Genomic DNA, 25403 nt, shown 5'->3' on the forward strand with positions numbered 1-25403 from the left:
CCCACTCTCTCTGAACTGCAGTGGGAAAAAATATCCTCAGGTGAAGATTAGAAAAAAAAGAAAGCAAGTGTCCTTCTAGCCCTGGCCAGGTGGCTCAGTTGGCTGGAGTGTCACCCATACACCAAAAGGTTGTGGGTTCAATCCCCCGTCCAGGTGCTTGTGGGAGGCGATCAGTGTCTCTCTGTCACACAGATTTCTCCCTCCCTCCCTCCCTAAAATCAATAAACGTATCCTCAGGTGAGGAAACAAAAAAGAAAGTAAGTTTCCCTCTTTTCCTGCTTTAAGTGGTTTTGTCTAGTATGAAAGGGTGTTGGGTTTTGTCTGTTATGTCTGTTGAGATCATCATGTAGGTTTTTCCTTCATTCTGTTAATATGTTGTATTACATGGGTTGATTTTCATACGTTTTACCAACCTTGCATTTCTGGGATAAATCCCACTTGGAATAGTGTATCGTCCTTTTTATGTTGCTAACTAAGATTGACTAGTCTTCTTTGAGGGTTTGTATTCGAATGCAAAAGGCTATTGATCTTTAGTTTTCCTGTGATCTTTGTCTTCTTTTGGTATCTGGTACGTGGTTTGGAATCTGGAATTTGGGGTCTTGAGGTATTGGTTTGGTACCCACCTCATTCTACTATAGTAATTGCTTTTGTATATTGAGTTTCATTTTCTTCCTAAAATTTTTCAGCTTTTTACAGTATGATTAACAAGTAAAATCAATTCCTTTCCCCCCCCCCATGGTTATTAGTGCACTGCCCTTGTGTGGCATTTTTTTTTTAGTTGAGAAATAATTGACGTCTAACTTGGTGTAAGTTGAAGGTGTCCAGGTGGTGGTGTGATGCATTTGATGAGTCCAGTATGATTACCACCAGATCATTAGCTAACACCTTTATCGTGTCACATAGTTAACATTTTGTGTGTGTGTGATGAGAGCACTTAAGACCTAGTCTTTTTGCAACTTTGAAATATATGCTAAGGTGTTGTTGTCTGTAGTCGCTGTTCCGTGCATTAGATCTCAGACCCTGTTCCTCTCCTAGTTGCGAGTTTTACCCTTTACCCATGTCTCCTTAGTCCCTCCCTTCCTGGTAACCACTTGTTCCTACAGGTTCAGCTTTTGTAGATTTCACGCATAAGTGATATACAGCATTTCTCTTTCTCTGACTGACTTTACTTAGCGTAGTGCTCTCAAGTCCTTCCATTCTGCCACACACGACAGAATTCCCTCCTTCCTCATGGTTGAAGAGTATTACAGTGTGTGTGTGTATGTGTGTGTCTCTCTATCTCACCTCTTCATCCGTTGGCACACACTTAGGTTATTTCTGTACGTTAGCCATCGTGAATGATGCTGCAGTAAACATGAGAGTGCAGATATCTTTCTGATACCGTTTTCATTTCCTTTGGATATATAGCCAGTAGTGGTTTTGCTGGGTCATTGGTAGTTGTCTTATTAATTTTTGAAAACCTTCCATATTTCTTTCCATAGTAGGTAAACCAATTTACATTTCCACCAATAGTGCACAAGAGTACCCTTTTCCCCGTGTCCTCAGGGACACTTCTGACCTTGCTGTTTTGATGATAGCAGTTTTAAGAGGTGGCAATTCCCTTCTCTACTCTGTGCTCTCCCTTCCTTGGTTGCAGCCTAGCCTGGTACAGTGTTTTGTATTTGGTGTCTTGTAGTTAACGTTAATGTACACTTATTATGTGCATCTGTTAAGCCCTTGCTCTGCGTTACCTAATTTAATCTTTAAACAACGGAGGTAGTTTGAGACCACTCATAGATGAGGAGATGATGTTAGAGAAAATAAATAGCTCGCTAACACAGCAGGCAGTGGAGTTGAGAGTTAAGCCCACTTCTCTTTGCCATTGGAGTCAGAGCTCTGAACTGTGTGCTGTGCTGAAGGGAAATGCTTGTTTTTAGATAGATTGGATTTAAACTGGTCCTTGAAGTAGCATATGGGTGAAGGATGGATGGTCAGTGGTGGTAGTGGGGCTAGAGTCTGGTAGAAGCAAGGAAGCAGGAATTGGCATTCGTTGAGTGCCGACGGGAGCACAGTACAAGTAGAACTGGTTTTTGTTCCCAGAGCTGCAATTATTCTCATGTGGAAGAGTGAGATTAACATCTGAAATAATTAGAAAATGAGCATTGTTTAATTAGAGGTCAAGGGTGAGGTTTGTATGAGTTGGAAAGTAACCAGTCATTAAGATAAACCTCAAAAGAGGTGTAGAATTTAGGATGGTGATTTAGCAAACCGGGTTTGGGTCAGCCTTACCACTGCCTTGTACCACACAAGTCACGTAGACGTTCCGATTCTTAGTTTGCTTACGTTTCAGATGGAAATATGTCAGTTCTGTGTTTCAGGGCGGTGGGTTCAAAACGGAGGGTATCTCAGAGCATGTTGTAAACTGTAGAATGCTTCTGTCATTATGGTGGGGTGATTTCTAGTCTCACCAGCTGTCCTCAACCTGAGCTTTTTGTTTTAAAATAATTTCAGACTTAGAAGAATTTTGTAAGAATAGAGCAAAGGATTCCTGAATAGCCTTCACCTCTGTTCCTCAGCCATAGCACCTAACCGCACCTGCTTTGTCTCCCTCTCCTTTTACACACGCACATTTTTTTCTGAACTGCTTGAGAGTAGCTTTGAGATGTGACGTACATTTACCCCTAAAAGCTTAACTACTTGTAAAAATCAAAGACTTTTTAAAATAACTACAGTACCATTATCAAAATTGGGAAAGTAATATTGGTACAATCTTAAAGCAAATCTACAGATGTTACTCATTTTGCCAGTTGTCTCAATGATGCCATTTAGAGCAAATAATTTTTTTTCTGGTTTGCGATTCATTCCAGGAACACAGGTTGCATCTGTTTTTCATGTTCATTTAGTTATCCACTTTTTGGAACAGTTTCCCAGTCTTTCTTTTGTTTTTGAAGACCTTGATATTTAGAAACTACAGGCTAGTTATTTGATAGAATACCCTTTAAATCTGTATTTGTCTGGGGTTTCCTCTCGGTTAGATTCAGGTTGTGCATTTTTGGTAGGAACAGCACAGACCTGATGTTGTGTTTTGTTTAGTGCATCATGCCAGGAGGTTCATGATGTCAATTTATCTTATTACCGATCATGGTAACTTCAACTGTACTTGGTTAAGGTGGTATGTCAGGTTTTGTCACTTAAAGTTAGTGTTTTTCCCTTTGTAATTCATACTTATATTGTTGGGAGACTGTAGGTATTTTGTTTCTCATCAAGATTTTTGAGCGAATCGGTGGATTGCCAAATAGTGGTTTTCTAAGCCTATTTTTCTTTCTACATTAGTTGACATTCTACTGTAAGACCTTTCTCTTTACCCTATTTACTTGTCCACTCATCAGTTAATATCGTTAGGGTCTAGTGGGTTCTTATTTTATTCAGTGGGTTGTACCCCTTTACTAGCATTACAGCAAGTTCTTAAATGTAATCATTTTGTTATAATATTGATGAGATGCTGTAGCAACTTAACTCATTTATATCAAGTGGCCTGTGGTAAAATTGGTTTCGTTATACGCCATTTTGCTTCAAGTTGCAGAACCTATTGACTACATTACGTGAGGACTTACTGTATTTATTGCTCAGATTATGGGGCTATTGGAAGCCCCCTTCAAGCTCAGCCTCCTTTTTGAAGAGATCCCGATTATGTAGTATCTGGATCCTCACTGCCAACTCTTCGTATCCTATTTTGCCTTAATTTTTAAGAGGAAGGTATGTTGACTTCTTACTACCACCCGTGTGCCTCCAAAGCCAAGCTTTCTGCCTGTGCTTTATGGTCAGAATCAAGTACTATCTAGACATGCACAATATTGCTGCCATCCTGTCTCATCCCCTTTCTCCCCATGCTCCTGTCACAAATAGGTATTTTTATTAGTCTGTGTGTGTGTGCTTCCAGAATTCCTTTATGCAAATACAAGCACATAGGGATATATCTTCTTTTTTCCCTCCTTTTAAACACAAAAGGTAACATACTGAACCTACCTTTCCCCCCAATTAACTATACACCTTCTAGATCCTTTCATTAACAGAAAGTGGAACCTTCTTTATCTTTTTAATAACCACATAGTGTTCCATTTTATGGATGTATGAATTTTATTTAAGTACCCTCGTGTTTGCAGATATAAACTACCTGTGACTGTTAACTAGCCTCTCTCATGTCACATCATCTATTATCACCTTCTCTGATACCTTTATTCCCTAAACCCCTTTTTTACCTCCAAATAAGTGAGTTCGCCTTATTTTTAAAACAATCCAAAAACCTTCATTTTTATCCTATTTGCTTTATACCACTGCCAAAGTTTATGAAAAACTGATGCAAACCCCTGGCTTCACTCTAACCTACTTATTTACTAACTTATTTATTTAAAATATGTCTTTATTGATTTCAAGGAGATGAAGAGAGAGGGAGAGAGAAAGAAACATCAGTGATGAGCGAGTCCTCATTGATCAGCTGCCTCCTGCACGCCCCCTGCTGGGGATCAAGCCCAAAACCCAGGCATGTGCCCTGACCAGGAATCGAAGCTTGATCTCGTGGATCCTAGGTCAATGCTCAACCGCTGAGCCACGCCAGCCGGGCACACTAACCTATTTTTGCTGCAGCTGGGGTTCCATCTCTCTCTGGTGCAATTACAGTTTTGAAGGTTACTAATGACTTCCTGTTGCGTTGTGCTAGTCTTGCTTTGGTTATTTGGTGTAGGAAGACAAGAGGAGAAAGGGGGGGCTGGCAAGTAGAAAAAGGGAAGCAGGGAGGCTGGAATGTGTGAAATGTATTTTTATAGCTAGTGTAACATACAGCTGGCTTCTGTATGAGGGGAGCTGGCTTATGGTGAAGCTGCTGACTGAGAGGCCAGTTGGGCCTTCTGCAAAGTTGCCCCTATTTTCTGTTTCCCAAAGCAGGATGGGAACATCTAGCCTTTTGTCCACTATTATCATTTGTAACAGCAAAGGCTCCATGTTTAAATTTTTGCTTTTTAAAATTTGGAGTTTTCATTCATACAGCTCTCTTTTGTCATCATTAATACTGTCATCTGTTTCAGTTTCTTATGATTATCTTGGATTGATTCTTTGCTTTTCATTTCTGCTGCCACCATCGTGGTTCAGGACGTTACATATTTACTTGGATGACTGCAACAGTCTTCTCCCCTGTTTAGTGAATTGATTTCCTACTTTTACCCAATACTTTTCCTCCCTTTTTCATCTCTGTCAATACTGGTTTCTAAAAACTGTCATACTGACAAGTGTCCTTGCTTTGCTGGTGTCCATGACCTACTGTGCCCTTTGCCTAGAAAGGCCCATCTCTCTGCCTGTAGAAATCCTGCCTCTTCTTCCAGACCCAGATCAACCTCTTACTGCTCCGGGAGGCCTTCCATAGCTAGAACAGCTCACATGTGTGTCTCACTCTTCCTAAACTGATTACGTCTTTTCCAAATGGTTGCTTGCTCCCTTATTTCAGGTGTGTTCTGTTGTTTCTGTAGAATTGTAGTTTAAAATCATGTTTTCTACTTGGGTTTTCCCAGTGCACAGCAGACTGCTTGGTTTATAGGACTCCCTAAGCACATTCTTACTGGTTTATTGATTAAACATTGTGTAGGTTATTTTAAAATTATTTGGATGCAGAGAATCAGCTCATCTAGGCACACTGAGGGTCTGCTCTCCTCTGCTTCCCTACTCCGCTGTGGAAAATGTGTTCTTTTTTTTTAATCCTGACCCGAGGATATTTTTTCCATTGCTTTTCAGAGAAATTGGAAGGGGGAAAGACAAGGAGAGACAGACAAAGACATGGAGGGGAGGGAGGGAGAAACATCGATGTGAGAGACACACATCACTCACTTGGGGCCGGGGATCAGAGCCTGCAACCAAGGTATTTTCCCTTGACTGGAATCAAACCTGAGACTCTTCGGTCTGCAGGCCGACACTCTAACCACTGAACCAAACTCGCCAGGGTGAAAATGTGTTCTTTTTTTTAATGGGGTTTTCTTTTTGTTTTTCTGACAAATGATATAGCTACAACTGGACCTCGACCTTTTGACTCAGTGTTGTGTTTTAGAGTTCTTTCTCTGTAAAGCCATGTTTGTCTGGATCCCCAGTCCACCCTCAGGTGTGATGATTTACTTGGAAGGCTCATGGGACTCTGCCTAGAGTCGTGACTGTGGCTCATTACAGTGAGAATATACACACCAGAGCAGCAGAGGGAAAGGCACATGGAACAAAATCCAGAGGCAGCTAGGTCATGTTTCCGAGTCCTTTCCCTGTGGTATCTCCCAGGATGTTCTTCATTTCTCCAGCATCAAATTAGGACAGCATGCTTAAAATGTCCACAGAGATGCAGATTATGGATTCAGTGCCCCAGTTTTCTATTAGGAGCTGGACACGTAGGTGGCCTCTGCCTAACACCGAAATTCCAAACTCCCAGAAGGAAAGCAGGTTTCAGCATAAGCCGTATTGCTTTTACAGTTCCCCTAATCCGTTAGGGAATGATGGGGCTGACCTGGTCATGTTCTCCAGCCTGCTGTGTTAACTCGTCTGTGCACGTGGGGATCTTGAACTACTGAGTAGTACTCCCTGGTATGAATACATCCTGCTTTAACTTTTTCCTACTGATTTGCTTTTAGACTATTATTTTACAGTATTTATTTTTGAACAATTCTTTTTCTAGAGGCTTAGATTGGAATTGATGGGTCATAACATAGTGACATTTAAAAATTTAGTGTTAATAGATGCTTTCACATTGCTTACCAGAGGCCTGTGCTATCCATACTCCCAACAGCTGTTTACAGGAGTGCCCTTTGGAAGTGATTGCTTTTACTCATGTTCATATTGGGATGTAGGAAAAAGTGACCGGCAAACATCAGAAAGCACAGGACAGGAAGGACAGGTGTGTTTCTGTTGCCATTTGGACACTTGGCTTACCCATTCTCTGGGTCCTGAGACTCATGGTAGTGACACCCATCTCCGACTTCTTTGTCTCTAATTTCCCTCATTGTTACCTTTAGTTATTAGTCCGGAAGCTTTCGTTGTGGGGTGGGGTATTTTTTGGTCTTTTATTATGGAAAATTTCGAACATGCACAAAAATAGAACAGAACATTACCCACCTTCAGCGAATGCTCACATTTTGTCAATCTTGTTTTACTTTCCTCCTCTTTTTCTTTTTTGGGGGGAGGGCCCAGAGTAGTGAAAACAAATCCTAGACATTATAGTGTCTAAAATTTTGTACTAATTTATAGAAATGCATACTTTGCATACATTTAAAAAAATCTTAATTGCCCTTAATACTTAGTCCAGTTGTGAGGTTTACTCTGATGTTTATAATTTGAAAGGGTATTTTCCTCATATCTTGTATAAACTTATACAAGACAACTTAAACATACAGACAACTTAAAAATATGGATAACATTCACAGTTCTGCAACTTGCTTTTTTCATTTAATAATAGGTTAGGACCATTCCTTCAAATTAATAACCAGATGAACTCCTTTTCAATACAATATGCTATCTATGATGTGACAGACATTTCTATATGGATGGACATTCAGTGTTTTTCTGCTCTTCGGTTCTTGTGAACCTTGCAGTGAACTTTCCTATGCATATGGCTTCATGCACTAGCACTATATTATTATAGGACACATGCTGACGAATGGGTATCTGGTTAGAATGTGTCTGACTTTAATTGTTAAAGTTATTACTGCAATACTTTCCAAGAAGTTTAGGAATTTTCTACCAGCAATATAAGAGAGAACCTCTTAAATTTCATTCTTGCTAGCATTGGATATTATTACTCTTCAACATTTTTGCCAGTTAAAATTAGTAAAAAAAAAAAAAAAAAAAGTGGCATAGCATTGTAGCTTTTGTTTGCCTTATTAGAAAGGAAACCCAGCAGCTTATTTTAAACATTGAGTTGGTTTTAGACTAGCAAATGCAAGTTTGGTTCAATACTAGAAAATCCATCAATACAATTAATTATATAAGCAATCAAAAGTCAAAAATCAGCCTGGCCAGCATTGCCCAGTGGTTGCACATCGGCCCAGGAACTGGGAGGTCGTGGTTCAATTCCTGGTCAGGGCACCTGTCTGGGTTGCGCGCTCGATCTCCAGCGGGGGTGTGCAGGAGGCAGCCGATCAATGACTCTCTCTCATCATTGATGCTTCTATCTCTCCTCTCCCTTCCGCTCTCTGAAATCAATAAAAACATATATATTTTTTTAAAGTAAAAAATCATGTAACCAATATGATTTATATAGTGAGATCTCTCGTCCCCAGTCCACCTCTTTCCTCCTGCTCCCTCCCCCACAATCACTTAGTTTCTTTGCTGTTTTTCAGGGTCATTTTTATACATATACAGACAACTATGAATACATACTCTCTTTCTTGCTTTTTACACAAATGGTAGCGTACTGGGTACTCTGTCATGCACCTTGCATTTTTCCTGATGAGGTTTTTGAAAGACATTTTTGCTCATTTCTGATAGCTTTCTAGATACCTTCTATTTCTTATTTAAAAATAAACTATTGAATTCCTCAAATGTGGGACCTTAGAGCTTAGCTATTCACTAGTTGTGGCCTAGTTGTTTCTGCCACATCACCCTCCCACACACATTCACAAAATAAAAAATACTGGAATTGCTGTCTTAAAGACCACCAGTGCCTGTTCCCTCTTGTCAAAACCAGTGGCTGTTCAGTCTTGGCCTTTGGTTCTTTTGCTGCTCTTGCCCCTGATCACACCCCTGTGCCTCTTAGGACCCTAATGCTTTGTGTTTTCACAGTACATTCCATTATGTGTTCTTGTAAAAGGTGGAAGGAAATAAAAGGATTGTGGATGTGCTGAAGGAAAAGGGTTGGTTCTCTGTGGCTCCTGGAGGGAGCCACTTTTGCAGATTTCCCCCGTTTTCCACCCTTTGCCCAACTATGCCCAGCCCGCCTTGGCCCTCACCGTACTGTTGTCTTTGTCTGCAGGCTATATATATATGTTCTTTATTTATTGCTACTTATTTACTGCCATTTTTTCTTCACATGTTTTCCTTAATTTATCTTCTTAAAGCAGTCCCTTAATCATTTCCTGCAATACTGGGTTAGTGGTAATGTACTCCTTTAGCCTTTTTTTAAATCCAGGAACCTCTTTATTCCACCTTCAATTTTAAATGATAGCTTTGATGGATAGAGTAGTCTCGAGTTCAGGTTCTTGCTTTTCATTACTTTTGTATATTTCATGCCAATCCCTTCTGGCCTAAAGTGTTTTGTTGAGAAATCAGCTGACATTCTAATGGGTGCTCCCTTGTAGGTAACTTGCTGTCTCCCTCTTGCTGCCTTGAAGAGTCTCACATTTGTCATTTGAATTATAACATGTCTTGCAGTGGGTCTATTGGCTCATCTTGATTGGAACTCTGTGCTTCCTGAACTTGTGTGATTTTTTTTTTTTTTTCCTTCAACAGGTTCGAGAAATTTTCTGTCGTTATTTCTTTAAACAGGTTTTTTATTTCTTGCTCACTTCTTATGTCACCCCTGTGACGCAGATGTTGTTACGTTTCATGTTGTCTGAAAGTTCCTGTAAACTATCCTCCTGTTTTTAAAATTCTTTTTGCTGCTCTAATTGGGTGTTTTTTCTATCTTGTCTTCCAAATCGCAGATTTGACCCTCTGCTTCATCCAGCCTGCGTTAATGCCTCCCAGTGTGTTCTTGGTGTCAGATACGGCGTTCATTTCTGACTCTTTCTTATTCATGTTTTCTGTCTCTTTCATGCTGATGTAGTTCCCACTAAGTTTCTTGTAGTTCTCACTAAAGTTTCTTGAGCATCCTTGTAACCCTTACTCTGAACTCTACATCTGATAAGTTGCTAGCCTCCATTTCATTTAGTTCTTTTTCTGGGGGGCCTTCCTTTTCTTTCATTTGGGGGTTGTTTCTTTGTCTCAACATTTTAGCTGTCTCTTTGTGTTTGTTTCTATGTATTAGGTAGAAGTGCCGTGACGCCCAGTCCTTCTGGGTGGCCTTATGCGGCAGGTGTCGCGTGGAGCCCAAGGGTGCGGTCTCTTCGATTCCTGCGCTGGATGCTCTAGGAATGTCCGTTGTGTGGGTTATTTGTCTCCCCTCTCCTGTAATTGGGTCTTGATTGTATTGTCCCGTTCGTGGGTGGGATCTCCCCCCCGGCTGGCTGGCTGTGAGGCTCAACCCCGACCGGGTCGCGCAGCTGATGTACAGGTGCTGACAGAGCAACAGAAACGAGGGACAAGTCAGAAACTTACAAAAAGCAACAGCAGCAGAAACAACCACAGAAGAAAAGAGAAATTAGGAAAGGGAAAAGAGGGTGCTAGTCAGAAAAGTACAGGAAAGAAAAAGTATGAGAATAAAAAAGGGGAAGGGAAAAGTATGAAAGGAAAGAAGGGAGAGGAAAGAACAAGGAGGTGGGAGAAGGGAGCTGTACAGAGAAGAGAGGAAGTTATGAAAGGGAAAAGAGAGAAGACGAAAAACAGACAGAGTAAGAGATGGGGGGAAAAAGAGGAAAAATAATAAACGATAAAAATAAAGAAAGTAATGGGGAAAGAATGAAAGCAAAGTGGCGTTTCCGCCCCAGCAGGCTTAGTGCCCGCGGGAGCTCCCTCTGTCCTGCTCTCACGTTGACTGAGGCCGACTGTCTGGGCGCCGGTCCTGTGCCTCCTGGGAGGTACTTTGGTGCTGGCTGCTTTCAGAAGCTGTCCACTTTTTGGCTCTTAGGACCCTTTGCACAGCTCCCAGCGATCACTGTGTGTGGCTGCCTCCAGGGGCCTTGGCTGTGCACGGAGGGGCCAAGGCAGGCTTGTTAGCAGGGCCGGGGAGACCATGACTCTGAGAAGCAGATCTGAATCTTGACTCCACCCTGCACTAGCTATAGAACTTCGGACAAGTCACTTAACCTTTTTGAGGTTCAGTTTTTTAAAAAGTGATGAATAAATGAGAAAATATCCCTAAAGTACCCACATGGTCACCAACGCTAATCACTGAGGGCTTTGTTCTCATTCCTGGGCCCAGAACCCGCAGGTTTTCAGGTCCCTTCTTCTGACCTTCAGGGGAGGAACAGTTGCTGCCTGGAACCTTGTCTTTGTAAAGCATGTGTCAAATAGGATGGATCACTTAGGCCTCTCAGGTCCGTCTACCTTACTCCTTTTATAGACACTGTAAATAATAGAGCCAGATGTCTTAAATGAATCTCAGCAGGCATTTAAGTCCTGAAGGCTGAAGTGTTTCGGCTCAGGTAGAATATTTGTGTATATTTTTCCAGTTGGCTTTCTGATGGAGATGTGGGGAAAGTGGTTCATTGGCCTTGATGATGAAACTTTTATCCCTGTGCTTACATATCAGCTGATATTGTAGTATTTCCTTTTAAGTACTAAAGAGACCATTGTTCGCCAGGGAAACACTTGCTTAACCTCATCAAAAAGCTTTAAAAATGGAGTTTGAGAAGGGAGGAAAAAATTGCAGATAGATGGTAAGGTAACATCCTATGGAGTAAAATTAGAGACACAGAAGAATATTAGAGAAGGGTGTGCCTATGAACCCCAGGACCCAGAGCGCGAGTGCTGAGGACGCCTGACCTTTCTACATAATAAATGCTTGGAGTATCTTGAGAAAAGTAGAATAAATGCAGTTTTTGGGTTGCCACTGAGAATTGGTGAGAGGAGTTCATGACTGGGCATTTGAATGCTTCCTGCAGGCACTGTGCTGAGTAGCTGGTCCTCGTTAATTCTTATGAAAGGGGTAGGAAGTAGATGTGGACTGCAGTGTACCACAGAAACTGAGACTGAAGATGGTCAGGCGTTTAGAGCTAGTCATCCGCTTTGATGGGTAACAGACGCTGATGTAACTTAATTACCTTTGCTTCCTAACCATATTCTTCCTCTCGTGTGCTGTGGCTGCTTTGGTCCCTGACTTTCCAGGATGGCAGTGAGAGTGAGGGAGTCGTGGTTACAGTTGGCACCAATATGTTCTGCTACTCTTGTTAGCCGCGTGACAGTTCTGCTCGGGACTAATGACAACGAAATGTAACAAGTAGTCACCCTCTTCCTCCAACGTGTGAGTGATCTTAGCCATCACCTTTCACTGTACCAAGTGACCACTGGTCGTACGCAGTGTCGCTCGTTCAGCTGGCCACTGTCTCCTCCATCCGCACAGCCAGCTGGAGTTTCGTGTAATCTCACCTCAGGTCATCACAGCACCCCTTCAAGTTTCTTATGTTATTTGCCTCTCTCATCTTAGCTTCTAGCTCACGCCCCTTGAATCTCTCCTTGTCTGTCTGATGCTCATAACCTCCCCTCTGAAAAGCTTCCTCAGGGCAGAGTTTAGGTGCTTTCTCTTTGTGTGTTCATTTTCTTTAGGTATCTGATGATTTTTGGTTGTCTGTTGATATTATGAATGAAGGTTTAGGTTCTAGACTGTATGGCAGTTAATGTAGATAACTGGAGTGGGTTTCCCTTAACTTTGCTTAGCGTTTATTACCCTGTGGGCTCCTCCCTCATACCGGGGAGCTGATGCTGAGCTCTGTGTGTAGGGGTGTGGTTGGCAGGCTTCACTTTAGGGTGTGAGGGAGGGGAGTGGCAGTAGTTTTCAATAAGAAGATTTAGTTTCTTTTAAAATTTTTAAACACCTTTTATTTGTCAGGTGCCACACTGGGAGCTGGAATACATCTTTACTCAGTAAAGTCTTAATTTAGTATGTTTAAAATTTGTGGTTTAGAGTCTTTAGAAAGCGTTTCTTTGGTTTTAGGCTGGATTCAAATGCGGCTGCATCGTTAGCCGTGCAGGCATGGGAATAGAAAGTGCGTGGGGGGAGTTGCGTGGCCTTTAGAGTCCTTAGGCAGTTCTGCTCCGTTCCAATTTCTGCTCTCCCTGCTCTGATCTTGGAGCCTCTCTAGAGTGTCACCAGAGGATGGCACAGACATTCATTTAGGACTTTTTTGTTTGTTCTTGGGTTCGAGCTTCTTTTGCTGTTGTTTAGTTCTCAGCTCTGAATAGATTTATTATCTTTCCCTTATCATTTCAGTAAGGTAGAATGGAAAGGAAGGGGCAGACACATTTGCCCAGTCTGTCATTTTGAAATCCTGAGCCAGAGGTTCTTTTGGCAAGTTTGCGTATTTGTGATTTTAAGAATTGAAACTAGCTTATTTAATGAATGCATTATTGTTTCTCCAGTATTTATAGAATAGTTGGAATGCTTATAGAATGTGAAATTATTGTAATGCTGAAATACATCATCTATATATGAATAACTTATGTTCTAAAGATAGCTATAAAGCTCTTAAGAGCAAGCACAGCCACAGATACCCCAGATACTGGGGCAGGAGAGGATCGTGGGGTGGTTCCAGGCATTGCCATTAACTACTAATAATTGACAGTCGGGGCCAGAAGCAAGGTAACTGCCTCACGTGATGATGTTTCCATTCTAGAGTTGTTTCCTGATGTAACGTTTGCTAATTTTAGGTTGTCTTCCTTGGTATGACATTAAGGTAAAAGCTCTACTGCATGTGGCTTACTGAAGAAGGTACTGTATCCTGGCTGTCTAGTTAGACTTAGGCTGCAATTTGTGTATATTTCAGTGAATGATAAAAGAATAATTTGCCATGTCTTCTAATAGAGCGAAAATGAATTTGTATGCAACATTGTTTGTACTTCTTAATACACTGTGGGAAAGTTAATTGCAACTGTATGGTTCAGGGATTTAGTGCAAGAAGAAGAACAGTTGATGGAAGAAAAGAAAAAGAGAAAAGACGACAAGAAAAAGAAGGAAGCTGCTCAAAAGAAGGTAGTATACGTACAAACTTTCTATACGCCGCTTATCACCTTTGGATGTAGAACTCTTCTTACTGCACTTTTAAAGCACTTGATTGAATGTTTAAACTTCAGTGGAGTTTCGTTTTACCTTTTAATGTCTTTGTGCATATATAGTAACTTGATAGATGCATACAATTTAATTTTAAGATATAGTTATTTAATCTTGCCAGTAGCTTTTTAAAGGTAAGTGCTTTATATAGGCCTCTCTCTTTCAATTAGCTGTTGCAAGGTTTTCATAATCCATCACTTTGTAAGTGAGAAGTGTGTGGAATTGGTAGCTACATAGAGGTGTTTGAAACCCGGCCCTCCCGTATGGCATGCAGGGCAGTGTGGCTGTACACTTTAGCCTCTCTAGGCCTTAAAAGTTTTCTTATGTTTTGTAAAATGAGAAATGAAAGGAGGTAATGTATTACATACACATACTAATACACAATGGAAAAATAAAGTAATACAGGAATGTGTAATAAAGGAAACAGTAATGCACATAATAGGAAATAAAATGTCAATTTCCTTTTCATTTTTTATTTAGTATCTGGACTGATTTTTAAAATTTGCAGTTTACGTCAGGATATTTTAAATAAATCTAAGTTGTTGCAAAACCTAGAGAGGTACATCGTCAGAAACTAATTAAAGCAATCCAAATAGCAAAAAATAAGAGGTTATGTTCATAATTACAAAAATGTTTACAAATTAATACTAAAGGCTCATGGCGGCTAACTAAGCTGACTCTCATTTACAGCATCAAGGATTCAAGGCTCTTAATGTGTTCTAAAAGACCCTATGAAATTACTGTTCCATTTCTGTGTTCTAATGAAAAATTATGACTTTAATTTTTGATACTTATGTAGCTCTTGTGCCAGGGACTGTGCTAGGAACTGGATATATACTACAGCAATGCAGCTCCACATTATGTCATAGGGAAAACATAGGATGCAGAACTGTGGTAGGTAGGGGACTGTTAAAGCAAAGAGACATGCTTAACTCGGCCTGAAATGGGGCAGGGGACAGGGGTGTATTTTTAGAATAGAAATTAGCCAGGTGAAGAAGGAGCAGAATACAAAAGGGTCCCAAGCAGACCGGCCTCAGAGGAAAACGTGCATGGCCTCCTGGGCAAGTATGGGTTTTGACGGGGAGGGAGCTGAGGGTAGAAGTGCTGGGATGAGACTGGGAGGTTGGTGGTAGCTGTCAGCTCTTCTAGGCGATTGGGCCATTGAGTTTACCTTGGAAAATTGTAGAATTGGATTGGAAGGGGTGGAAACTAGAAGCTGAGATGTAGTGAAGGGACTATTTTTTAAAAATCCACAGAAGTTTTTGAAAAGATAGGAAGAGAGCGCAACCTAGCCTTACTCTTAGGTTCCAGATTGAATGACTAAGTACATTTTGGGGGCAGTTATCCAGGTTAGGGGACACACAGAACTGGTCCTCAAATAATGTGTTGATGAGATGTAGGAATTCAACTCGTTTATATCACTTAGCCTGTGGTAAACGGGTTTCATTATACTCCTTTCCCCGGAGTTCCAAGAACCTATCCAGGACATTAAGTAAGGGCTTACTGTAACTCAGTTCTGGACGTGCTGGCCAGCTGGTCCTGGGGAGGGGAGAGCACTGTGGAGGAGAGTTAAAATTGGTGTGATGGTGACCCCCGTCATTGGCCTTTGGTTGCTCTCAGGAGTGAGTGGAAAGAGATGCATCAGTAATTGTCCTAGTTAGGGTTTGGAATAGGTTTCTAGGACAGGAATCCCTGCTTTTTGAAAGTTCATGTTACACCACTTTGCTTTCATGAAAACCTACGTTAGTAGTGGAGTTTTGGCACTGATATCTGACGATGCCTTAGGCCTCTGTCAGAGCCTGTGATACAGGATGGTATTTGCAGTCTGATCAGTCTTTGCTCGGGATTTGTTATGAAAAAGTTATGTCCCTTGTAAGTCCTAAATTGGGGGAAGGCTTATCAGGCTCTCTTCCATGGTGCGAAGGCCATTTACTTAATGAAAAGAACTTATAAGAACTTAAGAGAGTCATTAAGGAAGATGCTCCAGTACACTTTGTGTAGAATCGGTGGTTTCTCAAGCACCCCACCAGTGCTGACCCTGCTTCTGAGGGATCTTACGATTCAGGTGGTGGGTCAGGGTGTAGGCGAGGCGGTCAGAGGAGAGGCCTAAGGCACTATATGACGAAGCAGGTTCACTCGGGGCGTACTCAGTGAGGAAATTCTAAGGAAGGAGGTTCACTGGACTTCCTTTGAATGTTGTGCTTGTAAAACATCTGAGTATAATTTTTAAGTTGTAACATACAAGGTATGGCTCTAGTTGTTAAAGTTTATGTTTTTTCATATCCAATCTCTAAATCACCAAGTCAGTGTCTTTAAAACATAAATGGTGATTTTTGTGCCATTTGGCTTCTCATCGGACCTGAAATGACAGCTTTTCATATTCTTTCCCACTCTATCCCTGCCTCACCTTATGGTTCTAGTCTCCCATCTCAACTGTGTCCTACTAGGACCATCATAAGAGGCTTAGAGATATGGGAGTGCTTCCTTCTTTTACCAGACCTTTAGCATTGGTAGGATATTCTGTATGTCCCATAGACACAGTAATACCTAGTCACTGAACACGTTAATACCTCTAATGTTAAGTTTTGTAGGCTAGACTGCCACTGTGAGATTGTTCGAATAACCAGCTTTCAGCTGAATTTAAATACAACCCGTTGGGGAACTGAGGACAGCTGGTATTTCTGTAGGCTATTACCAAATAGCTTTTAAAAAACAAACAAAAATTCTCAAGGTGGCACACGTAAAAAGCCCATATGAAAGATTGTGAGTCATGGGCGTTTTGAGACAAATTTCCTTGAGCTTGTCTGTTGTAGGAGCAAGCAGGTGTATCCAGGTAGGCGACAGATACCTACATAAGCCAGGTAGGCAGGCCCATTATATAAATGTTGGAACATAAACTCACTAAAGGAAAAACAATCTGCCTGTTTCATGTAATCTGTATACACTTTAAAAATAAAATCTACGTATTTCATTTCTGAAAAAGACTTCAGATACTCTCTGTTCTAATCCATTTGTATTATATATAAGGAACCCAAGCATTATAATTCAGTGAAGTGCCTAACCGTGGTTTCATCAGGGTGATGGATCCGGGAATAGAATGAAACCTTCTGCTTCCCAGCTAGTACTTCTCCAGAACTCGGTGTCATGGCTTTTTCCTTTCCATACAGAGCCTTCTTACACGTTTGCTTTATTTTCACAGTCTAAAGGCGAACTTTAAAGCTGGAAATAATACATTGTGTCATTTTTATAAGGGATTTAAAGGCTCTTTATGCCATGGATATAGAAAACATGGTCTCTAGTAGCCACTGTAGTCTTTTAAAGAAATTTAACTTCAGACCACAGGTTATATTTTTATTTTAAATAAAAAACCAGATGACACAACTCCTTACATAAACAGACACCAACAAGGCTCACTACAGTGTTTTTATTATAGTTTTTTCTTATTCTGTCTATTATTTAAATATAAATTTATTTAAATTCCTCTTTAAAGAAATGTTACACAAAAATTACATGATTTTTAAAATTTTTCAGCCCTAGTACATTTCCATTAATAGAGATGGCTTTGGTTAAAAAATTTTTTTCAAAAGCCTGTTTCACATCTAAGAATCATGGCTATTATCTTCAGATTCTAAGACTTAGAAAATAATTTGACATAGCTTTGGGAATATAGTTTCTGTACTTAAAAGGGGGGAAACAGTAGTAGCAATAAGTTGTTACCATAGATTTATATCCAGGTTCTGTTTTTAGAAGAAATTTCTAGAAGGAATCTTGAGGAAATGCAGTGGGGAGGGAAAAGGTTGAGAAATGGGTTAATTATAGCGGGGATAATTTAGTATAACCTTTACTTTAAGCTTGTAATTGTAGTTCCTAGAAAGCATTTAATTGTTGAGGGCTAGAGGGAAGCAACAATACAAATTGGGATCTTTTTTTTTTAATCGAGACAGTTTTGTTCCTGTGTTACGAGCTGAAGGGACTTTCAGATGTGCTCAATTTGAGTTTGAGACTTCATTCTCTTTTGGAAATTTTAGTGTCTACTCTTCATGTCTCTCAAAGACTATTTTGTTCTGAGAAGAGGGATCACATTCAGCAGTCCAAGTAGCATTTTGTTTGTTTGTTTTCCAGTAAGCCAGGTGGCAGTATAACCAGGTAACCAGGCCTGGAGCGTTACACTCATCTAGGGTGTCCCCTTATGGTCCTGCCCCTTATTTTAGCTTTCTACAGACATGTGCTGCATAATGAGGCTTGGGTCAAGGGCTGGGTGCATATACAACAGTGGTCCCATATAATTAGAATGGAGCTGGAAAAGTCCTGTCTCCTAGGGACATAGTTGTAGCATGGTGCATTACACAAAGACCATTCATTGTATTATAGCTGCCTACAGTGTTCAGAACAAGTAGCATGTGGTATAGGTTTGTAGCCTAGAAGCTATGGGGGAACGGAATTTTTCACCCCAAAATACATCTCTTTGGCATAAGGATTATTTTAGGCTGGTTAATTTTAAGAAAGAGCAGATGTGGGAGAAGCTCTGAAAACCAAGTAAAGTTACCCTGTGTGACAGACATTTACATTGTAAAGATCTCCCTTTGTCAGGGTGTCTCCCTCCCTGTACCATGGGGAGGGGGTGACCTTATCTCTAGGAACTCTTACCAGTTCAGAAGGTGATGACAGATCTGCATAACCACCTGACCCTGGTTTACTGTGCTTTTCCTGGAACCTCCATCACTGACTCCCGCGAACCCCAGCATCTTCCATCTTTAGCTGAAGATGGTATTTAAGGTGGTGGGTTCAGCTGTTTTGGTGAGATCTAGTTTTCCTGGGTCTCTCTCATATATACAGGAGGAATATATGTCGTTAAACTATTTTGTTTTTCTTCTGTTAATCTGTCATTTATTACAGATGTCTCAGTTAGGAACCCAGAGGGTAGAGGGAGAGTTGTTTGCCCTCTCCTGCGGCACAGCAAGCTGTACCACACCTGCACACGCCTGGGTGTGCAGAGGTTTGTGCCGTCTAGGTTTGGGTAGGTCCTCTGGGGTCGCACAGCCATGTCATCCCCGATGCAGCACCCAGAACGGTCCCCATTGCTAAGCAGCATGTGACTATTCTCTTTTTCCTTTTTTCTTTTAAAACTCATTTTAATTCAGCAGATCTGGGTTCTAGACTGGGTGCTGCTTGCTAAGAAATCATAGAAAAGTTCCCTTACCACTAATTGCCTCATTTAAAACAGGTGAGCTGAACTATTATTTTCTTATTCCTGGCACTGTTAAGACATTGTAGATGACTAGAAAGAGAAACAAGCAAGACATTGGGCACTGGGAATGAGTATGAGTCAGGTTATTTGCAAATGTGAGAGAAAGGAATGAGCCAGAGCACAGGCAGGAGGCTGGTAGCAGCAAGAGCTGCTGGTGGCTCTCAGATGTTCCCTGCGTGCCAGACACTGTCCTGAGCACTGTACGTGAGTCAGACCATTTTACCCTCACTATCACGCTAGGTGGGCGTTTTTGTTCTTGTCTTATAGATGAGGAAACCAAGCTTTAGAGGAGTTAACTAATTTTGACCAAGGTCACAGTGTATGAATGGTAGAGCCAGGACTCAGAGCCAGGCAGTCTAGCTTCAGGCTCTGACCTCTTACCCGCCTAGTGTGCTTAGGGATGGAGGAGCTAGGACCAGTGGTGCAGAGCCCAGCGGTGAGAAGACACCCAGCATGCTGTGTCTGCCACCTGCCCAATGCCTTCATTAATTAATTGAGGTGATTGTGATAATTGCTTGTGGAATCACAGCTCAGGTTTGTTTGTTTGTTCCTATGGTTAAGGGGAAACAATGTATTCAAAATGGAAATCATCCTGCTTCTAGACTTTTCAGAATTCTTTAATTCTGTTACACAAGAGGATCTACGTAACAGTACCTCACATTTGAATAGTTTTTCCACTAAAGATGTTTTTATATTTTACTTAAGCCTTATAATAGCCCTGAAAGGCAAGCAGTACCAATTTCCCGCCTTATATTTAAGGAATTAGGAAGCTGAGACTCAGAAAGTTTAAATTACCTTGTCATTTAAAAATCAAAAAGAAACAGTTGAAGTTAATTTTAATATATTCTGTGTAATCTAATATGTAACCAAAATATTACTATTTTAACATCTAATCAGTATAAAATATTAATGAGCTAGTTCTCTTTTTAAATACTAAATAATAGAAATCTGCTCTGTGTTTTATACATATGAACTTGGACTAGCTGTTTTTTAGTGGTCAGCAGCCACATATGAATAGTGGATACCATTTTAAATGGTGCAGGCAAACACTCTTAAATAGTTTGAGTAATATACTAGGTCCTGGACCAACCCACAAAAATCTATTTAAAGAAGTGGAACTCTCAGTCCATTTTCTCTCGTCAGTTAGGAGCTGTTGGATTCTAGTGCTTACATTTCTTCCCCATGTTAGTCAGTGTGCTGATGGGCAGGCACCTTCAGGTCTCTGGTGCCAATCTCAGTAGATGACAGCAAACTGAAGGAGATGGATCTTTATTCTGAAGCAAAATGGAGTTTTTCTAAAGGAGTTGCACAGTAGGTATCGTTTATGTTGCAAGGCCTAGAGGAGTAAGACTGTGTATCTTGGAGTTTAGTAATGTGGTCATGGTTCTAACTTAGTTTCCTTTGGAAGTAAACTGCGGAAGGGATGGGAGAGTTTTAAAAGAAAAGATTTTCAACTTGCAAAATAATTTTTATGCTAATGTTTTAGCTTCTGATTATGTATGTTATTGTTTGATGTGACACTTTTGTATTTCCAAGTATTTAGACTGTTTTACTACTGTTAGATTTTTAAAACAATTTCTCCAGAAATAAATTAAGTACTCAAGCTAGTTGATTGGTCTTTTGCCATTTTCTTTCCATCAATTTTTAAAAAATACTTGATCCATAGAAAGTAAAAGATGGGCTTCCATTATTTAACGTATCACTAGTGCTCTAAAACTTGGTAAAGCACGTCAAAGCCTGGACTGACTCGCTCTCCGGGGAAAGATTAATTTTGGTGTGTCTTCAATATTAAGGTAATTGCCATACGTTCTTTACCGTATAGCTCTATAATGATATAATTATATATTGGTATTTTTGTTAACAATAATTTTATATGACTAAGCAAAATGAATTCTCAAGCCCCATGGCAGGCAGTTAAGAAATGTTTTATCTTCATTTAGAAACAATTCCTGGTTATCAGTTACAATTATTCAATCTTTCCTCGATTCCCTGACTATCCTTGTAGCTTTTATTTTTAGGACTCCCATACAATTGGTCTTAATAAAAAAGTTGATTTTTGCTGTGGCCTTTGTCTATAATCAGTTCTCTCTTTTTGAGGCACCGTGAGGCAGCCCTCCTGTGCCCCAGCCCCTCTCTCTGTTGTGTCACAGACAGTGGAAGTAGGGGCCGGCATGGTAAGCAGGGCTCGTGTCCGTGTGAGTTTACCTTCTGAGCATGGTAATTTTAATGAATTGTCAGATATGTCAGAAGTGACATATGTTTGAAAAATTTTCCCAATCAAAAATACTTAAAAGTTAATTATGTTTAACTGTAATAGCAGCCTAATTACTACTAATTTGGTTAAAGTGCTTATCTTCAGCTTTTCTTTCAGAAAACTTAATTCATTTTTATCATTTGAAACAATTTTTGAAGCCATTTAAACATGTGCAGAACTCATTAGATCCATTAATGAAAGGTGACGATTATATAAAAATCATTTAAAAACTAAGTGCAGTTCCATTTTTTATTGTACATTGTCATAGTGTCTTTTCTGCATTGTGTCTACAGAAACATTTAGAAAAAATTTTATTACGCATTAATCAGACAATTGGGCACACCTGTGGGAAAAGCATGCTTTCTTTGCATATCTTTTCCTGTATATTCATCTAAATGACAAATTCCTTATTTAATGAAAGTGTATATGTCTTATATAATAGTAATCTGTAAGCATTTTATCATAACAACTCATTTCTTTCAGTTTCATATTTACATTGTTTTTTGTTTGTTTGTTTTTATTTTAGGCCACTGAACAAAAAATCAAAGGTACGTTTAAAGCTATTTTTTATTCTTTTTTTTTTTTTTTTTTTCGTTAAAGCAAGGTTGTTGATGTGCGTTTTCATTCACCTCTGGGGTGAGGGAGAGGTGAGAATAAGAGAGTCAGAGGGGTGGGGACAGGCTTCTGCAGGGGTCCATGCTTTCTCCTGGTGGATATGACACTTCTAGAATGGACTGCCTCAGGGCCTATTTTGCAACTGTCTCTGAAGATGAACACCGCTTCCTAACAGACTCCCTTGATCTAAGTATGTGAGCGCAGGTACCTTAAGTCTTCATCAGAAGTCTCATCTGGGCTCCTCTGGGACTCACCCCACCCCGTGCTTTATTTCTTGTTCTCTGTGTACATTGTGCCCCACTCCTTCCTGTAGGCAGACATAACATCCACTCTGTGTTATTACTGAGGATAGTAGATTGCTAACCCTGTGGTCATTGTACCAAGATGAACAGCTCCCAGTACACAGCAAGCAAAAGACTTCAGGGAGGTAAGGTAACAGGAACTAAATTCCTCTCAGGTCTTATCTCAGGAATTTTTCACCCTCCCAGGAGTTGAAAACCTGGCAATGAAATGTGTAGGGCTCTTAGATGCTGAACTTGTTAGGCCTAAAGATTGTGGATTTTTACTTTGGAGCTGTATCAAAAGTATGATGTGTGCATTTGGTTGATACACAGTACTGCCCATTTTAATTTGAGGTCAGCGTTGGTGAAGGTAACATTTATTACGTACAGTTGTGTAAGGGTGAAAAAAAACAGTCATAGCCTCTCCTTTACTGGAGAGAGTGGCAGTAGGGCACACCCAGACACAGTATAGTGTGCTGTGATTTGGTTAAAGTAAGGGATGCCTGAGTTGTCCTGGAGCTTGGGGGGGTGATAATTAGCTTGACTCAGTGGGCTAAGAAAGGCCTCCCTGAGGAAGACCTTGAGATTCTGAATCTTAAAAGGTGAAACAGCCAGTCCAAGAAAAAAGGAATGAAACGGCAGAGGGATCAGCATGGGGAAGGCACAGAGATAGGCAATATGTTACATGCAGTGGCCGAATTTCTAGAATATTACTTACCCAGTGATAAGTGGACAGCTTGGAAGCGTTTCTCTGAAGAGATAGGTAGGGGTCAGGTAAACGATGGCCTCATCTATGTGCACCAAGGAGGTAGGACTTTTATTTTATAGGCAGCTGGGAGCCCCTGGAAAGTTTAAGCAGAGAGGGGACGTGGTTGGGTTTTTGGGTTCCTCCTTTTAAAGCTTTCAGTCACTGTGTATGGAAAGTGTTGGCTGAAAGATGGAGCTGAGGAAAAGAAAGGCACCTTGAGCAGAGGAGGCAGGTGGACAAGAAGAGGGAATATTGAGAGAGTGACTGTAGGGGTGTTGGGAAGGTGCACAACATAGGCCTGGAGGTGGGCAGACATGTGCTGACACTGGTTAGAGTGGGGAGCCAGCAAAAGTTTCTGCATTTAGAGGTCGTGGTTATGAGCTCACTTAGGAGCATTTCTTTGTCAGTCGTGTTGTGCGTCACCAGTGGAAGCAGCACCAGGGAGGGTAGAAAGGAGTAGGAAGGGTGGTAAAGATTTCCTTGGAGGTCTCGGCAGCAGGGTCGAAGGTGGATGGCAGGTGTGGGAGGGGTAGTCAGCTTGTGGGATCAGGAGAGGGACTGAAGTGATAGGTGGCTTTGAACCTGGATGTCTGAGAATGTTGCAGGGAGGTAGAATGATGCTGGGAGGAACTTCACATTAATTTAGTAGGACCGTGAGCAGTTTCTTTTCTCAACACGCTCCCCTGTTCAGGAATGTTATGTTGCCCCATGCTCTCTGCTTCAAGACCAGACTCCTCTGGTGGCCCTCAGTGCTCTTCAGTCTGACCTCGCGTGGTCCACCCAGCCTGTTTCCATCACTCCCCTCCATTTCTCAGAGCAGTCTGCTCTCTTCCATGTTTATTCCTATTTCTGTTTTTTGATCCAGTTTCTCAGCCAAGGATGCCTTTCAGCCTCTCTCACCCTCTCAGCTTATCTTCCAGTGGATCGCCCCAGCTGCCATTGGCCCCTCCTTTTCTGATTTCTTAGGGTGTGATGATGTATCTTAACTTTGGGGCACTTGATTATATTCTGTTTTAGATTTTTGACTGGCTTTCCATGGATATTTGTTTCTCCAATATAACCTTTGAGTACCTATTGTTTATATCCTTTCCAAATGTAAGGCATCCTTTTAGAGCAGGGGTGGGGAACCTTTTTTCTGCCAAAGGCCATTTGGATATTTATAACATCATCCGAGGGCCATACAAAATTATCAACTTAAATAGCTATGAAAAAAGCTCCTAGATTCATTGAATTCTGAGTCCAGCCTGCAGTTGCCTTGGCAGGGCCAGAACCAGTGATTTCATGGGCTGTTCCCCACCCCTGCTTTAGCTCCATACATCAAATATGAACAGATTTGAATCTTCTGAGAATGTTAGGCTTCGGAACGCATTGTGTTGCTCGCCCGCTCTGTTACTCCTCTTTCCTTTAATGGCAGCTCCTTTCGTAATTGGTCCTGTTCATTCCGATCCATGGAAGTGCATTGCTGACCTCTGTGCTGTGTGTAATAGCCTGTGGTGCGTATGGTTTGGGGTCACGGGAATCAGCCAGCTGGAAGCTCGTGGGACAGGTTTGGCCCACTGTTGGTGGTGGTGTTTACTAAACTCTGTGTTTGGAATAATTTATGATTTACAGAAAAGTTGAAAGGACACTACGGAGAGTTTCCCATATACAGTTCACAGGGTTTTTCCATTATTAACATCTCACATTTCTGTGGCACGTTTCTGTGGAAGATACTGGCAGCGGTACTAAGTTTATTTAGATTTCACCATTTCCCAGACTTTATTTAGATTTCACCATTTTTTCCATTAATGTCTTTATGTTCTAGGATCCAATGCAAGGGACATGATGCGTTTAGTTGTCATGTCTCCCCAGCCTCCTCTGGTCTCCACACAGTGTTTTTATTATTACCATTTAAATTTCGATAGCCAGCATTAAAAAATCAGGAGACCCCTCCCCTGATCCAAAACTGCGGTTTGCATCGTCGGCATCATTTTTTGTCTTTCTGTATTTGAGAGTCTAGGTAAAGCCCGAGTTTAGTCACATGTGGCAGTCAATTCCTTGAAATGTGGCTGAGGAGCAGACTTTTAATTTTATTGGACTGCATAGTTCCAGGGCCTTCTTGATTGTTGGAAGTCAAACTGAGCATAACTGGTTAGGCCATAGCACCCGTGGAATTCTGCGTTAATAAGCTGTTCTTTCTAAGCCTGCCGCCATTTCCTGTCAAGTAATACCCACTAGTGCTGCAGCTCACGTGGTACACTGTGTGAAAGCTGGATTTTTGGAAAGTGTCATAAATTAAATTCTTGACCAGCTTCCTCATGTACAGATAACTAGAGGTTTATTTCTTGGTGCAGCGGATACATGATTCACCTAATAATAATGTGAACTAGTATAATGAGCGGCAATGCATTTCTTGA

General features: G+C 41.0%; 1 protein-coding gene across 6 annotated transcripts in view; it reads left to right on the forward strand.

Annotated features, from left to right (window-relative positions):
* The window catches only part of TNRC6A (trinucleotide repeat containing adaptor 6A), a 171514-nt gene that overhangs the window by 91142 nt on the left and 54969 nt on the right, over window positions 1-25403 (forward strand). For all 6 annotated transcript variants that reach the window (XM_087815850.1, XM_087815853.1, XM_087815851.1 and 3 more), the window contains 2 exons: window positions 13696-13783; window positions 21890-21911. In XM_087815850.1, the coding sequence (XP_087671976.1) occupies window positions 13696-13783; window positions 21890-21911 (110 nt within the window). The remainder of the gene's footprint in view (window positions 1-13695; window positions 13784-21889; window positions 21912-25403) is intronic.

The sequence above is a fragment of the Miniopterus natalensis genome, chromosome 3, assembly GCF_054644295.1.
Source record: "Miniopterus natalensis isolate mMinNat1 chromosome 3, mMinNat1.hap1, whole genome shotgun sequence".
NCBI lineage: Eukaryota > Metazoa > Chordata > Mammalia > Chiroptera > Miniopteridae > Miniopterus > Miniopterus natalensis.